An 18,457-nucleotide genomic window follows, 5' to 3' on the forward strand; every position below is an offset into this window, starting at 1 on the left:
GTTTATGGGGTCAGCCCCCACTGGCTGATGATAAGTGATATCATAGATTTATTGTAGTGATCATGCATCAGATATCCTAATACAAGTCAACAATGTCTCGTAGAAAGCCAGGACATTATCTCAGCAGTCGACCTCAGACTATAAAAAAACTGCTTCAAAGCCTCCATCAGCCACCATTTCGTCTCCAAAGTGGGATTTAGAGAGGAGCTATGCTCTCACTCAGAGTTAACTGATGTCTTCTGAAAGGTTTACTACTCTGTTAGTTCGTTTGGCTCAAGACTCTTTCTGTGCTGCTATAAACATTGCCATAAAGGGATCAGTGAAGCTGACCTCTGTAAAGTCCATAAAAAGATCTTTGTGATAATGTCACCGATGCGGAATAACCAATGGCTGCCCATGCACCACTGTCTTTGGTCAAAGTTAGCTTTCATTCTCTCACCTTTTCTGCGTGTGTTGTCATCTTCCTCTGAATGTCTGGTTGCTAATTAGCACTTCTAACAAGTTGATTTCCTATTTTTCTGTGTCACACTCTTTGTTCCCATCTCACCTTTATCTCCCTTAAAAACACCCAAATCCATTTTATCATGGAGTTGGATGCCAAAATTGTAACCGCAACTTTTAATGGAACAGACAACACTTTGATGCCTGCTGTCTTATTTGTTTCTATAATTAATCCTCCTACAGTGTGTAGAAGTGTCATGGAATAACATGACATGAATACATGGAAATGAGTTTGATTCTGGTAAACTAAATTTCTCTTTTGTTAATTTGTGAATACTTTTTTTTTTTTTTTACAATGATTGAGAAGTAACACACTAGCTCAAGAAAAAAAAAAAAAAAAATCAAAGTGAACATAATGATTTTAATGAACACTCCCATTCCCGCTGGAAGGGAATAAGAAGACTGCAAGCAAGTAAACATGGATTTAAGCAATGCAAAATGTAAAATACTTTGGGGAAGAGAAAACATTGCTTTCAGTCTTTAGAGCTACATAAGTGCAAATCATTTCTTGTGTACCCCTTTTTAAACTACTCCCTACATGAAGCAGGAGACGCCTGGGCAGGTTGAAAGGTTAGGTGTCCCCATGACAGTCTAACTGCTCAATTAAAACATGTTCTTTTAATATAGGAAGCATAGGTTACATTAAGGCTTGAAGTGTTTAAGTGTTTTAAATCCTTCATAAAGGCTTGTAACAGCCAATGATCATTATCTCTCATTATCCTGGTTAATAGTATTGGTTTTCGTTTGTTTGTTTGGGCTTCAATTCAAAGAGCTTATTACTTTCATTACCTTGCCTTCAACAATGAATCTCCAGTCATCGTATCTTATCAATGCCTATTATGATGTAATGAACACTCGTGATACAAAATACCAAGCTAATTAAACTTAAAAATAAATAAATCTATGACTATATGAATAACTTTGATATTCATATAATCCCTCCATGTCTGTCAGGGTCAGATATAGCTTACACACTGAAACTACTGTGATAATTGTATAGTTTTACAGGAATAATTTCAACATAGCAGCAATTTTTTTGCAGGGAGCCATACGTCACCCATTAGATACAGACGAGGCGTTAAATCTCTGCGCTGCGTGTTTTTGAGAGGACGTGTACGTCACCTGAGCAGTGTGCCCTCACTGACTCGATACCATGGGCATCAAAACGAGAAGCAAAATGAGACTCATGTTCAAAGACATGGTCCTGAGATGACAAGATGATGATTGCAATGTTCATGACTATGATTACTACTCAACATAAGTACAAAAAGAAAGGTTCGCATAGCCTGTTTGATATTTCTGACATAGTTTTGACTAGAACTTCTCACATCAGCCAGACTGCTGGTCGCTGTCACTAACCAAACGGACGCCATTATCAACACTTTGTCTTGGAGAGGCCCGCTAAACCTGAAGTGCAAATCAGAGATAGCACTCACTTCTCTCCGCTAATGAAGGGAAAGAGGAAAGCTGATGAGCAAGAGAGACAGGCTGAAAGTGAGAGGAGAGGAGGGCTTTTCATTACGAGTGTTTGAGAGGGTTGTTTCTGATTACATGTGAAACTATTAAACGTAGGTTTCAGTGGGCCACTGCTGCAGGGTTTTTTTGTTTTTGTTGTTGTTGTTTTGTTTTTTTTTTCACTTCAGAAGCTGAAGAAGAGGTGTGACTTTTCATCATCTCTAGTGTTAATACATAATGCATATTGCATTACAGCTAGAAGCAGTGTCGGTGTGTGCAAAAGCACAGATAAAGCATAGCTGGCTCAACAACAATCAAGCACTTAGTGAATCTCACTTGTTTCATGGCCTTATTTTATCTTAATGTACCTTAGTTAATTTGGCAACCAATTTTGTCTCTATTTAAGAGTAAATATCGTATTGCATAAGATGGGAAAATGGGAAAGTGATTTTTTATTCTGCTGAAATATAAGGAATTTTATAATGTATGGAAGAAAGAAGGAGGGCAGCCACTACAATTATGCTAATATGTAAGATATGTATGGACAAGATGGGTTCTGTGTCAGCACAGGGACAGAGCAATAAAGCTTTTTTTTATTGTTTTACAGTATTCATGTATGGGACACTGAGGAGGAATATTTGTATGGAATTACACCGGAAATAGGGCACAGCTTCCATTTTTATCCCATTTGCAATAAGTTTCAGGTTGCATCTTGCCTTATACTGCCACCATCTCCGCACCGATCTCTCATCCTTTGCATCGTCTCCACACAATACTGCCGTTGATTTCAAGAGCTGAACTATTCTGCAACATTTGTTGATGTGGTTCTGCAAGTAAATGCTGCAGAATTGTGCTCCTCTTGGAATTGTTGTTCTTCGCTGACCACCGGGAGAGGAACCCACCATCATCGGCTGTACATCGCAAAGAGCCAAACACCTTCATTCACTGATGCTCACAGACCTATAGACACAAAACGCACATGCAGATGCAGGAGACGGAGGCCAGAGGAAAAATGTGTTGCATTCAACTTAGAGCCGTACTTAGGTGAGCCCACTTTTCAATACAAAATTGGAAAACAAATTACTGACTAAAAATTGATGACGTCTGGCAAGATCATGTGTTCGAGCTGCATGATTAAGATGTAATCTTAAACAAAGTTGGGTTTTTAATATATAAATATCATCATTTTTTGTTATTTTTTAGGGCTTTATTAGATAATTGCATGTCCATCTAGGTATATGTGAGCCAGGGATGCTGTGGCTGATGGCCATCAGTATTAGCACATACTGAAAGGAAAAATGCATTTTATTTTATTTAATTTTTTTACTCAGATTAAATATTTCTTAAACAATACATGCTAACTGCTACAGGACAGCAGGGAAAAGGGCATGGCTAAATCATTACATGTAAGGTATGCTAAAGTTCAGGTAAAACATTTGGTTGAAAATGATTTCAATATTTTTCTATAGCTATAACTAGTGGGATTAGTGTCAGTACTGAGGCAGAGTGAGGCGATGTTTCATGTACTTTTTTTGAGTAAATTTTGAGTAAACACCCGTTCTGTTCAAATATCAGGAACTGGCTAACCGCTTTAAACGCAGGCATCCCTGCTGAATTCATCTCATCCGAAGAGTCAGAGTAGCAAACTGAGCACAAGCAGATTGTGTTCATAGATGCTAGAAATGGTTGGACAGGCGCAGGCAGGCAGGCAGGCAGGTCAACTCTCCACACTTGATGTGCCTGCCAGTCGCCCTGCTGTTGTTCAGGTCCAGTGAGTGTGAAGTAGCACCAACCAACCGACCAACCAACCATTCTGCTGCCCCTGCTTCCCAGGGCCCAGCTGAGGGCTCTGGGCCCAGGGCCTGAAGATGTTCTGGATGACTTCCAGAGCTCATTAACCTTGGACTGAAGGTCTAGATCAGATCAGAGCCCCCAAGCTCAGTGGTTCAGGGTACTATTCTGTCTTCCCCTGCCCAGCAATAGTTTATTTGCTTCACGGGTGTATAATATATATGGCACATCCCAATCCTGACACATCCTTCCTTTCAGGTAGATGGCACCCACATTTCTTGATCGTATCTCTCAAAAGCCCGTATCTCCAAAGAGTAATATGTTAAAGGCACTAGCAGAAATCTTTGTATGGTCAAGACTGGAACTGATGTTTTCATGACAGGTCTGCCAAAGCAGGGAAATAGAAGGTGTAGTATCCTTACATACAAACTAACTTCAGCAGTAACTAGCAGCTTTTAAAATTCAGTTGGACGGCCTTAATGCATTTTCTGCTGTAATTTCTGAGGAATCTTTGTAATTTGTCTTTCATATCTGCTGAATCAGGAGCTGCCGCTCTGTCCTTCCATGGAGTTCACTTTGAATGTGTGTGTGTTACATTCAGGTCATGTCATACCTCTGTCTGGCAGGCAGACGTGCAACCCTGCACGCCTTGATGCAGCTCCTTGGAGCTCTGGTATCATGATTGTTTCCTGAGACACTGTGATGGTCATTGCACATCAAATTATATTCTAATAATTTAAAGTCACACTTATTTCTGCAGCTGTTGTTAAACCACATTTGACTGTTTTATGGAGGTTTATTTAAATGCACTGTTCATGTTTAATGCACTCCCAGCTCTGACATGGGCTTTGATGAAAGCTCATAACTTTTAATCATTTCTGCCCATGTTTCTTTGACCTTTTTAGTGCTGCACAACTGTTATAAAAGGGATTTTATTATAGTACCACACAAACACAGACATGCACACAGTCTTGCCCTGCTGCCTCTTTTCACTTTCCGCTATTTTGTTTTGGCTCTCATGCTCACCAGACCATCAATAATCTAATGTGGTCATCTTCTCAATGCCAAATCTTTTGCACCCATATGGATCACAAGTCATATTCATAGGGCAAATAATAGAGGTTTATTATAAGTAAATGGTTCTGCTACTGACTTCATCACCCATAATACTATGACTGTTTGCATGCTTCTATAAAAGGAGATTATTATCCGATCTCCAGATCGTCTGACAAGCTGTCCAGTTCAGCTCATTGTCTCACTCGTTTGTCGCTGTTGCTGCCATGTCCACTGGCACGTGCGTTCGTGTGCGCTAACCTTCTTGCGACCCCGTGTGCCCCCATCCTGGGGTGATGCATGCTCAACCATTGTACAGCAGCACCATGGCCTTGGAACAGAGCCTGTCCAGACAGATTGCAGAACGAAGCTGTGAGGTTGGAAAAGGAACATCCCCTCAGCTCAGCGAAGGTCAGGTGGAGACATCATTAGGTTGACAGACTCTTAAAAAGGGTCTAGTGGTGGAGTTGACTGACAGTTTTTGGCTCAAGGACACAGTGGTATCAGAGGTTAATGACAGAGTCAGCCTTGGTACAGTGTGAGGGATGCCACTTATCATACTGATACAGATACATTGCAAGTATCGGTGTGTGTGCGTGCGTACATACACGCACATCCAGTGTATAAGTGTACATGTCAAGTTTATGAAGCCAATATCACTTTGAGCATTTACCTGTATGATAATGAAATGCCAAATATTCAGTAATCTTAAATCTGAATCTTGAATCTTGAAACTAAATCATCAGCGATACGACTTTCTATTGGAATTAAGTTTAACCATGGTTGACAAAAACAAAGTCTTGTTTAGATTGTGATCAATAACTCATTAGTTTCCATCGAATGGGGTTGTCTGTCTAATGCTAGTCATAACTGGCCTTCAACAATTGTCATTCTAATAAAGAACTTAAATAATGTGTTTGTGTGTGTTTCTCTCTGAGTATATGTGTGCTAACCTCTTTGCTTCCGCTTAATTTCCCCCCTTGATTAGAGCAGTTGTGGTTTTGGGTGCTTCCATGTTCGCCCTACAGCTTATTTATCACAGGTAGCAATGGAGACACAGAAAGGCAGTTGGTGCTTTAAGGTGAATCCCTTCAAATTGCTCGGCTGATGTTATTTTGCTAAATCAGTGTTCTTGGTGACAACTAGCAGCAATTAAAAATCTCACCAGGCAGGACACTTCTGGACATTTTGGACATAGAAATGCTTATAATTGCAAGCCCAATGCAACATTCGGTGCCATCTTGTCCATATCAATATTCAGATTTTAACACTAGAACCTGGGTTTGATAGTAAAACACGTGTTTTGTGTGAATCTGGATCCAAAAGAGAACCTCTTCATTACATGTTTTCGTCCACAGAGAATCTGTAAGATGATTAGCACTAGAACTATTACAACATAGAACATATTTCATGCACTAAACCAAGGTTCTCAAAGCACCTTTCTCACAGTTTGAACAATGTTTTAAATGAATGATAAATGACAAATTTATATCACCTATTGTCATTTTTATCTTACCCTTACGAGCTAATGCTAGGGCAGGTAGTCTTTTCTAAAAAAGTACAGCTGTTGTTCAAAAATGGCGTTACATATCTTTGTTGTAAATTAGGTATGTGAAAAAGATGTTATGGCCTTAAAAACTCTTCGCTGAGTGTTGCACATCACATCACATCAAATCACCTTTGAACCAGCATCCCATTTAGTCACTGCAGTTTAAATGAGGTGGAGTTTGCAATGTCATCCTATAAGTCGCTATCTTTTTTCACCATGTAAATATGTTTCCTATTCAGATTACTTAGATTTTTCACACGACTATGAAGGTGTTTTGAAACAGACTTGTTTCACATCAAACGGCACATAACATTCAAATATGCTTCTTTATTCTTTTCTTTTCTTTTACACATAATACATATTTAACAAAAGTGAAACTCTCTGATTTCATAATGAATCCCCAACTTTTCCTCTCTGTTCTGACAATGTTTTAAAATTGAGGCTGTGAACATGTAGATACAATATTGATTCTGTGAGACAAATAGCCAGAACAGATGCCCTCACTACATTATGGTAAACTTCTCTGGATCAATTTTTCATAAATAAATGTGCTTGCATTCATGTCCAAGGATTTGAATGTCTGATAAATATAGTTTTATTCACTGATAATCCAAAATTTACAATGATACAAATATTTTAACAAACAATGTGTGTTCCTCTGGGCCCTAATAGCTACAGTACTATACTGGAATGCCACCTGTATTACAGCGCGTGACTCTGAAGATCAGGCTCAGTTTTCTCATTCAACATTCAACACTGCACTTTTATTTGGTGGTAATATGGCTTGGTCCTCCTGTGCCACCTTATTGAAAAATCCTTGAAACACCCACGTTTTTCGCCCCAATATTTCAACTTCTATGTCCTCACACTGGCTCGGCTTCACTCTCACATAATTTAATATCATCTTTCTCTCATCCTCAGCGTGCCACCCAGGCTTCTACAAGGCATATGCTGGAAACATCAGGTGTTCCAAGTGCCCTCCACATAGTTTCAGCTATGGAGAAGGGGCTGCCATCTGCCGCTGTGAGAAGGGCTTCTTCAGGGCTGAGAAAGATCCTCCAACTATGGCTTGTACACGTAAGTAGAACCATTTCTCAGTAGAAACATAATTAGCTTTTGAGACTGGATTTGAGCCCCAGCCACTCTAGTTCACAAGGACTCAAAAGCTTCTAAGGCGCCTGATGTACAGAGCTCTATCCTCCCTTTTCAATGCGATCAGAGGCATAGGATAACTGATGACCCATAAGAATAGTATTCAGGAGGTACTGAAACTTTATTATTTGTGAATTTGCATTCAAGGTTTCTATAATTAGCATACCCGACAGTCTTGGTTATTACTTTTTCAATAGAGCTGGTGGATTTCTCCAGTGGTCTCTCAGAATTTCCTGTGGTCGTAAATCTGGTCTCGTCTCCAGGACTTATCTGGTGTGAAACTGTACATTAGAGAGTCTCATGGATGAATTACAAGGCTTTTGTTCAGCTGCCTCGTCTTCGTCGATGATTCACTGACTGTCATTACGACTTCATATTTGCATTAAATTACAGTTTAACCGGACTAATTCTCCTTTAATTAAAAAGCCATTTAGCTGTCACTGAGATAGACGGGGGCCACATCTGAGAGCTCTACAGGGTGAAAGGCCTTATTTGTCTTTTATCGCAAGACAAGGCTAAGTCATTGTGAGGATGCTGTGAGTTTACAGTGCCCTGTAAAGCTTGGCTCTTCACACAATGTTTTTATTTCTAAATTTAGACTCAGATGATTCAACATAGGCTTTTCAGTAATATATTCCTTCTGGCCATTAATTGAAATCAGAACTATTATTTTTCATAACAAACTTTTATAATATTCTGATCAAAAAGCTCTAGATATCTCAAAAGTGTTTTAAGATCTAACTTTTCAACACTTGCCAGTTTTAGAAACTACGTCTTCGAGTCGCGCGCATGAAACTTTAGAGGCCACATTTGCTTGAGCTCAGTGTATTGACGCTTGAGGCTGTGTGACAACCCAGTAATCTAAGAGGAGTACACAGCCACATGTTTTTTTTTTTTGTTGTTGTTGTTGTTGTTGTTGTTGTTTTTTCAGGAGCATGTTGATTTTCTTGTTTGAAGTGTGGTAAAAAAAAATGGAAATGGAGATTAAAGACTGAGGGCCAGAGAGGAAGACAAAGGTGGAGAGTGAGAAAGAAGGGATGTCACAGGAGCAGAGATAAAGGTGGAGACAAAGTGTGAAGACCGGATGGCGTTGACAGGGAGGAGAGAAAGGAGGGAGGTTGATGATACCAATGTCCCCCAGAGGAGAACAGCAGCTGAGTTATGGGAGTGGGGTTGCACTGCAGGAGGGGAGGTGGGTGGATTCTCCTCGATGGAGAGAACAGAGGAGGGGAGATAATGGCCGATGGAGCCCGAAAGAGATAAAGAGAGAGGGAGAATGGACATAGGTGCAGGGGGAGTGGGAGGAGCCCTTCTGCCTCTTGAGATTTTTAGCAAAGGCAGGGAGGGAGAGGGATAGAGGGATGGATGGATGGAGCAGGAAACATCCCATTGTCTGGGCAGACAGTGAGCTTGGCAGGATGGGAGTGTTCAAATCCCCCAGGCCTTTTAACTCCACCCTGTTGACAGCTGGCTGCTTGCTATTGCACAATGCCTACCCTGACACACAAACACACACCTCCTGGGAGCATCAAAATACCTCCTCAAAGAGAAATGTGAGGGAGGTGAAAAAAGCTGCACAGGAGGGGAATACATTATGAGGAGAAATGTGACGGAGCAATAATATGTGGTATTCAGTCACAACAAGTTAACTCTGAGAGATACATCTATTCCATTTGGAGGAATTCTTGAAACTTGGAGTAACACACTATGTTGATGTTTGTGTGAACATTTACAATACAATTGGCTGCAGTGTTCATCAAGGGTCAGTTTTGAGCCCTGTGATTTTCTCTGTACATTATACACTTTAATTTTGTTTTCTGGAGGATGTATGATTGCATTGCTCTAAAAATAGAATTAAGTGATTGAACTCTATCTTATGCCAACATATGCCATTTTTATTTTGATTTGTTTGTTTTTTCCTGTCCTCCACCCTCCTGCATCAGTCAAGAAACCTAAACATTTCTGCAAGATAATTTTCCTCTGTAGCTAATGATCAAAGTTTTTCACAAGTCACATTTTTCCCGTTATATTTATTCTAACATTTGCAGTTTTTGAAAATTTGCCAATAGAAGATATAAAAGCAAAATATTGATCAGAGATTTATTTGCGTGAAAAAGCAGCTGCTACCCTCTGAGTGGGATTGTGAACAGAAAAGACATTACCCTGCGTTTAGAGTAAATTTTCACATTTATTACCTCCAACTCAATACACAGATTAACATTTCTGAATCTATGATCTTTTGCCCTCAGACAAAGCTGTACTGTCTGGATCCAAGTCAATGCCACTTGACCAGGACAGTCATGACATGAATTTGTTTTTACCTCACAGAGTTAAATGTGTATCTTCTTTTCGCACCTTCGCCTGATATATCTGCCATTTTTGTTTTTTTCTGTTGACAGGGCCTCCATCTCCTCCCCGCAACTTAATGTTTACTCTTAATGACACCTGTCTGATGCTGGAGTGGTTGCCTCCCAGCGACACTGGGGGCCGTAGGGACCTCACTTACAACGTCCAATGCAAACGCTGTGGCCCCGAGCCCGACCAGTGCCAGCTGTGTGAGGAGGAGCTCCGTTTCCTGCCGGGACCATTGGGCCTGACCAACGCCACTGTCACCGTCACAGACTTCTCAGCACATGCCAACTACACCTTTGAGATTGAGTCACTCAATGGCGTGTCGGACATGAGCTCCTTCCCTCGCCAGGTAGCCATCATCATGGTCAGCACCGATCAGGGAGGTAAGTGCTATTTAAATTCCACTTGTTGTATTATTGTAGTTTACTGTAGCAAATTTTTATAACGTGGTTTCTGCTTTGTTCGCTAATTCTCCACAAATTAAGTGTTTTCTTAAGGAATTCAATCAGAGTTTCTTTTAACACCTCTTCATGACCTCTCTTGTTACATATTCTGCAGTCTATCACTCTACTATTAGAGATACATTAGGATCACTTATTTTGATTATTACTGACAGGTATCAACTTCATACGTAGTGATGATGTACAGTACTCTCAGTATATGGATGTACTCAGCTAGTGTAAATATCCATCACAATATTATACTGGGGATGTTTGGATCTACCTAGTCAGTCTGGTATGGCGTCAAAAGGTGTAGGGTTAAACACAAATGCAGCTGCCTCGTTAACGGGAAAACTAATTCAAGTTCAGTGAAATTTTATGAGCAAGGGTACACTTGGCAGAGAGCATGGCGCCATATGGTAAAAATATTTCAAGTGTGTTTTCATGAATCATTTCTCCTGGGTGTTTAAACAGTACAGAGTGAAGAACTGTGACGAGATCATTCCCTATTTTGAAAGGTACCCTGAAGAGTTTTTGACCAACTAATTAGTGAGATGCTACATTGTTTACGCACAAACATAAAGGTCTCACCATAGACATTTCTACCAGCGGTTTCACATTATTCCAAAGCGTCAGTGGTGCACGCAAAAATGAAGCCGCCTCAGCGATCACAGAGGATGAAAGCTAGCAAGTAAAAGGGATGCTAAAGGTGTATATATGAAAATATTCAAAAATTGATTTTGTGTTTGTGAGAAAGGAAATGCATGCAGCACATTTGTCACACATGAAGAGACAGCATGCCAGATGCTTTACTGGAAATAAACTTGTCATTACTTGTTATAAAAATAGTCTAGAGGGCAATTTAAACTTTTGCTGTGTTTTTTAGTACTTCAAAATCAAAATTTTGAAAAAGGCAAAAGCCTTCCATTATTATTTAAAAAATAATAATGATTTGGTTTTCCTGTAACCATTTGCTAAACTCGTCCCCCATATGTGTAGCCCGTTATTACAGAAGCCATAATAACTTGAATGTATTATTAAGTTTAATAAAATGCCAAAATCCTTGCACTCACACCGGATACCGAAAGTGATGATTTCTCATTCATTGATGGCAAAAGTTAATTCCAGGCCGCTGGCCTGCTGCTTAAACTCGACAAAGTTGAGTGTGTGTTGTCTTTTCACAATCAGGTTAAACAGTTCTAACTATTTGCTTCTGTTAAGATGGCTAATTTATATAATTGCAAGGTGTTGAACCTTGAAATAAATACTTAGAACTTTGTTAGGTATAAAATTTGTTTTACTCTCCTAATCCTGTCTTCCCCCGAAAGTCGAAAAATAACTCTAGTCAGTGTCTTTACAGCTAATGTTCTCTTGTATTTGTAGTTGTGTGTGTTTAAGTGTTGCTTGAAATGATGGAAGGAGGCCAAGGAGAGGTTGTCTCTGCCTACCTACTTGCTCTGAATAAGGTTTTTATGCTGAAAGGACCATATTTCCGAGGGGACATGGCTTGGTGTGTAGAACGCTTATGCTTTTAATTTGTGATTTGCAAACACAGTTTTTTTTTTTTTTTTTTTCTCTATTCTCTCTCCTCCTGCTCCCATCTTCCCTTGACTATTCTCTCACCTCTTTTTTGTGTCGGTTATTTGTCCTTCCCTTCCTTTCGCTCCCGCTTCCTGCTTCCAAACATGTTTAATTTGTTTTTTCTTCCTTTGTTTTCTGCCCCTTCTTTTGGTCCTTCACTCCATCCTTCTGCTACTGTGGGAGTCTTGGTGAAATACATTTACTCGTACAGCAAAACACATTTAATGCATTATTCTAAGTCACCAGGGACACCTCCAGCCTTTACAGGTAACTCCGCGTTACGTGCAGCCTTTTTATTTCATTAGGATGCCCACTTTAGCACGCAGTTGTGGCAGGTCCCCCAACGGTACACAAGACCCATTTCATCACTAATATACAGAGCTGCAATGCTCATGGGAAGATGCAGGTTCCTGGCCCCCAGCCAGGGAGAAATTATGTGTTTAAATACTATCACTATGACAGAAACTAGTTTCGACCTGAAGGGTTATTGAATCGAACCTTAACCAAATATTTTGACACACCGAGGGTTAATTTACGCTGTGTAAATGGCGACAGACGCCACAGCTGCATGTTTTACATTGAGAAGCACTAAACAGAATATGCCTGACTTAGGGCACACTCGTTCCTTCGCCTCCTCCACATGTGCATGCTGAATTGCTATGGAAGGATATTCAGACTCACTGCTGTGCTTGCGTTGACTGTTTTGTGTACGTCTGTGATGCTTTCAATTCAAATGTCAATCCGTAGCTTCTCATATAACACACTTTACACAAGAATAGAACCTGTTTTATCTCAGCTGTACATCTGCAAGCATGCATTTTCACCCCATAAAAATATATTATTTCATTTTCACACCACAACTGAGAAATACTTGTTGATGATTTGCTACTGACATGGAGATTAACACATTTTAATCACAGAATGATGATTCGTGTATAGAAATGACACACACCATACCAATAATTTGTACCACAGTACCAGTAATTTGACTTCAATATCAATGCAATTTCAATTTGTTGAATAAGTATTTCATATTAGATTTATTTTTAAACACCACATTACCAATATTAGCATTTTCTTTTTTCTTTTTTTTCACATGAATAAGTTCTTTCTTTGACCTGAAAGTGCCAGTGTGATGAAAACCATCAGGTTTTAATCTGTCTGTGGACTGGCTGGGTCGGTGGGTTGGCGGGCTGGTTAGAATAACACAATTTGACGGGAGATGGATCAATAAAACTTGATAAACTAATGTGTGTCTCCTTGTGTATCTATACACATCCTCACATATCCCTGCCAAAATGCAGTCGGAAGGGACTGTGCACCAATAAATTCTCTTCTTGTCAAAGAAAAATGCAAGCCACTGTAAAAATCTATCACCTAAATGGTCCAATACAGTAAAACTCTTCTACAGTTGTGGTGCTGAACTACTTTAATAGTAATTACTCTTCTCAACAGGGACAGCACTGTGAAACCCGGGGTTTGCATTCGTTCTGCCTCTGTGTAGCTGCACCTTCAGTATTTCATCTGAATCATGTTCTGCAATAAATTATGCATACTTTTGCACATATGCTTCCCCAGACACATCCAGCTAAACGTGTTTGTGATGAGCTAGTTTAGAAAGGTGCACCGAAACTGCTAAGACCATTAGCATAGCCTTGCCATCAGCAGAAATGAAGCGGCCATGTAAAATTTGTGTCTATGTGGGGGATATCAACAGTCTCCCACAATAATGTGCAGTAGTCACAGATAAATTAGACTTAGTCATTAAAATGCAGATGACCCTTTTAGTGACTGCTTTGTGGCAGTGAGGTTAGTCTATGATTTGTTGTGCCTGTGAGGACACACACACCAGTACTGTACAAATGCATTAGTGGCAAAGAGAAGCTATAGAGGCCTGTGATCATTTCTTGTCAGGCATAACCTTTTGAAGATTTTGTGATTCATACAGTGCGGCTCATCTGATGTATGCATCAATCTTCATGACACACACACTCACATATACACACACATATGCACTGACACTGAGTGTGGAGAATTATAAAGCATGAGGATTAACAGCAGGGGAGTGTCTGGGCCTGGAGAAAATCCCCTCATATTTGGAAGAAGAGAATAAGAGTCAGGGGAAATTATGTGTGCATTTGCAGTTCTTGAAGTCAGCACCAGGAGCGGGGCACTGCTGTGATCTGTCTGACTTACCAGCTTATGGTCAGCATAAGGACAGAAAGGTTTGCACCCAGCAGTGTAATCTGTGCTAAACTATTTTTAGTCTGTCCTGTTGAAGAAGAAAGCTCTCTGAATGCCTCTAAATTGTTTTGAGAGACTCCCTTTTATGTGGTTTCTTCTACATTCTGCATACCCACTAATTAAGCAGAGTTCTCCCAAACATTTAGCAATGTAATATACTGCTTTTTCCTTCATGTGGTGTTTATCAAGGGAGCCCTGGGCATTTTCTAAAAGTAGGTGACTGGGTCAGGAAGAAGAGAAAAGAGCACAAGGCAGCTAGTGGAGTGGAGTGACAGCTGATAAGGATGGGGAACTTTAAGTGAACAGAGAAGTAAGAGGAAATGAAGAGGAAGAGAGACTCAGGGAAAGAAGAGAGAGAGGTGGTATGGATGCAGGCAGGATCAGGACTGAAGTGACAGAAAAAGAAGAGGGAGGCGAAGGCTCAAAGATGGGGGAGTGAAGAGCACACATCCGGGTGTGCGTGCGTGCGTGTGTGTATGAAACAATGGTTTAGCTTTAACAGCTAACCTTGCACACACTCTTTTGTCCTGCTGATTTCACAGGTTTTGGGGGGGGGGGTTATGCTCCATGGCTTAAAAGTGGAAGCACAGCAGCACTGCATAAACAGGTCAGCACCTTTTTAACACTAACAAAAGGTGGATGTCCACTGATTCCTGCCACATTTCTTAGGTCTAGTCGTCTTAGATCAACAGTAACAGAAAATATATGTGTGTCTCTACATTAATGGTTCTTTCAGTTTCATACTCACTAAAGAACATTGACACAACTTTTACTTTCACATCTTTGAAAAGTTAGTTGTAGTTTCAAACTCAAAAACATTCATGTTAAAGATATTGTTTATGCGTGTTTTCACATTATGAACAGGAGAGTTTTTAAGAGAAAACGGGTAACTGTGTTTTATTATGCAAACTGGGAAACAAGTGGCGAGAGGGGGTGGACAGGTAGATAACTGTAGAAAAGAGCTAGATAGAAAGAGGAAGGGGAGGAGAAGGAGGAAATGGCCTAGAAACAGGAGAGTTACTTTAATCACAGGAAGCAGCTGGGTAATTGTGTATGTCACTGCAAGCAATCAGACACAGATCAGGTCCTCGGTTTCTGCGACGCATTAGAACATTCTTGCAGCAACTTGAAAGGCTCTAATCAGACAGTCTTTTGTAGATGAAAAGCCAAGGGGTAAAACTGTGTTGGATGTGCATGATGATATGAAATAACATGGGAGGAGCTGGAGAGAGGAGTGCAGCTCATAGACTTGGCATCGATTCCAAGAGGCTGGATCATTTTCGTTTGTTTCATTTACCTTGAAGGCAGACGCAAAAACTGCACTAGCAATGATAGTGTGGCATCATCCACAAAATCTAAGTTGATGTGGAAGTCTGCTTGCCTGCATGTTAACAAACTAAACCATCCATAACTTCGGGGTTAGAGCTACTCTAATACTGGCACCGATTAGCATGGGTTTCTTCTTCTGGTCTTATTCCGTTCATATTCCCTCTACTCTCTCCGGTTAACAATGCAAAACACCCACTGATATGCCAACACCACACACAGTCTGAGGCTTCATCAAAATCTAAATTGATTTAAAAATGTGCGTACCTGGCATGCAAGCTCACTAAACCCACTAAACCATGCACACAGAGAGTTTGAAAGAAATGTTGTGCAGAATAGAGTTTAGTGATAAAAGATTAATAGAAAATCCTTATGCTTCTGGATTCAGGTGAGGTTATTACTAAGAAAGTTATGGTTGTAAGTGTGTCGTATTTCAGCAATGTACTTTGGTGGATGAATGGACTGATGAGTAGCTAAATGAAACTAATCCATACATGTGCTTTTACTTTTTTTACACACAGAAATACAATATATTTTTTTAAAAGATTAATAAAAAAATATATTCAACTCAAGGAAATAATTAGTCGTTAGACGTGTGGATTGAGGTCATCAAGACCACTCCGATGGAAATGACAAGAATACAGTGATTTTGCATCTGACCATTTCTTCTGTTAAAATTTTTTATCAGTGTCCTCATTTATCAGCATTTGTCATGTTTTCTCATATGAGTACAGGCATCACAGATTTGCTCAATTTGACGATTTTTTTTTTTCTGGATGTGCAGTAACTCTGATGCAAAAAGGATAAACTTTTTTTCTGCATATGAGTCGGGCTTGTTTAGCTCTTTGGGCTTAGCCTGTGTAAAACGTGAGTGAGCTGATGGCAAAATCTTATCTGTGTTTGTCTACTCCAGTCCCCCTCCTGCCTTCTTTACATTGTATTTCTTTATTTGTGTGTTTTTTGCTGTTTTGACCATAGTTCCTTTGATGGTTACACATTCACACAGTTCGATAAGAGGAGCTGCTGTGTGTGTTGGGTGCACTGGGTGTTCAGGGTGTCCACAGAGTCCTGCAATGCAAATCTCCTGGCAGACCTTGTTTTTTTGTTTTTTTTTAATAAATATTGCTATTGGCTGTCAAAAACTCACAACTGTCAAATCTGAAGAGTATCATGGGCGCAAAACTGTCAAGTCAGATTCTATATAAGAAAACCTCTGGCCCATTTTGATCGGTGATGGCCTTGTGCCATGCCCCCAGACTGCAGCAATCTAATTATCTGCATAGCTTATGAATGAATGGTATGTATTAAGATCCCTGGCTTCTCAGCCACTGTACCTCTCCCAGGAGGCCGTCTCCCGGCATAGTGCCATGGTCTAACTAACTATGACAAATTAGCCCCACACTTAATTACTAGCCTGGGAAAATCACAATGATGTTTATTAGGCGCGGCATCATAAAGTGGTGTGTCCGTGCCCCGAGACCAAAGCGCTATGCTGGAGAAACACTAATAATAACAACAGCCATACAAATTGGCCGAGTGGAATGGCCGGGGGCCCCGGAGGCTCCATCCAGGGTGGGGTAAGAGGGAAGGTGACTTTCCATGGATGAATCAATACTGTTCTCCGCTGCACTGCTATGCTGAGCAACAGCCACCATTGTCAGTATAGTAGATCTGAATGAGATGGACGAAATTCAGTGTGTGTGTGTGTGTCTGTAGGGTAGATTTAGCTATGATCCTTACTCTATTATGGGTTAATGGGAAAAAGCCGGCACTGATTAAAAAAATGCAGAATATATCACATTACGCAAGAACATTTTTTTCTCCCCTGACATGCCGTAATATGAGCATCTGTATCTCGGGCGTCTTCCGTCTCATAAATATTAAGTGTGTCTCTGTGTGCGTGTGTGCATTTGTGTGGCTACATGTGACCACAGCTGGTCTGGTGGTGCTGGCCTTGTGGGGAGAGTAGTCATAAATAGTGCCTCCATGTTTTCTAGCTTATTAACAACTGATTTATCTGCCTCTCTGTAAGGAATGCTTGCCCTTGGCACCCAGGCACAGAGATCGGCCCCCAGGGGGCCCTTATTACTCTGCACCACGTGGAAATGTGAGGCTGTGTCAAAGGAATCCTTTGTGTGACCGTATCATGTTTGTTGTCTGTGGACATGTGTCTTATGTTGAGGTATACATCACTGTAACTGTTCAGTACCAGGGTCATCTTCATCATCACTCTCTCTGTCACACACACACACAAACACACACCAGCACACATTCGAACACACTCTTTATACCTCCTGCAGAGGGAGATACAGGGTGTTAAAATAGGATGGGATAAATTTATTCGACAGCTCTGCCTCCACAGTGATTTATCAGAGTATTTATCCTCGTGATGTGCTTTTATCGTTCTCTTTTCTCTGCTTTCTCCCCCCCCCCCCCCCCCCCCCCCCCCTTGTTGGTCACTCCCCCCATATTTTTACATTAAGGTCATGTGTGCGTTTGAATTGTGAATGTTCATCATTATAAGCACCCACAACACATGCCATTACACTGTATTTTACTGTGCCAGGACAGCTGTGTGACGTTGATTTATTGTGTTCAGGGTGAATATTAAAGGCTGATCTCATTTTATCCATAATGTTTGGCTTTCTTCCCACATTCCTTTTGAAGATATGTTTTCCTTTGCAATCTGATCGGAAAAATGTAATTTTGATCAAATGTGGGCTTTTTTTTTTTTCATCCCTCACTGTCTGAACTTTTTGTCTTATGTCTTCTTATGCAATATTTGACATCTTTTAAGCTGCATACTTACAATCCACTGCATTTATTTTATCACCACCCAGTCACGATAGTAACATTAATAAAGATTACATTATAGATTGCAAGAGCTGTAAAGTCTGAAGAAAATGAATTATGGCTCTTGATAAAGCCCTACATGGTTAAAATAAAGATGTCAACGATGATACTTTTTAAATAATTACTGTACATTTGTTCAGAATTATTTCCCATGTATGTT

At 40.3% G+C, this 18,457-nt stretch overlaps 1 protein-coding gene across 1 annotated transcript in view; it reads left to right on the forward strand.

Moving 5' to 3' along the window:
- Positions 1-18,457, forward strand: part of LOC115061430 (ephrin type-A receptor 6-like) — a 145,543-nt gene that overhangs the window by 72,201 nt on the left and 54,885 nt on the right. Inside the window, exons 4-5 of the mRNA XM_029529722.1 lie at positions 7,271-7,426; positions 9,901-10,236. Of these exons, the coding sequence (XP_029385582.1) occupies positions 7,271-7,426; positions 9,901-10,236 (492 nt within the window). The remainder of the gene's footprint in view (positions 1-7,270; positions 7,427-9,900; positions 10,237-18,457) is intronic.

This window comes from Echeneis naucrates, chromosome 21, assembly GCF_900963305.1.
Source record: "Echeneis naucrates chromosome 21, fEcheNa1.1, whole genome shotgun sequence".
Classification (NCBI taxonomy): domain Eukaryota; kingdom Metazoa; phylum Chordata; class Actinopteri; order Carangiformes; family Echeneidae; genus Echeneis; species Echeneis naucrates.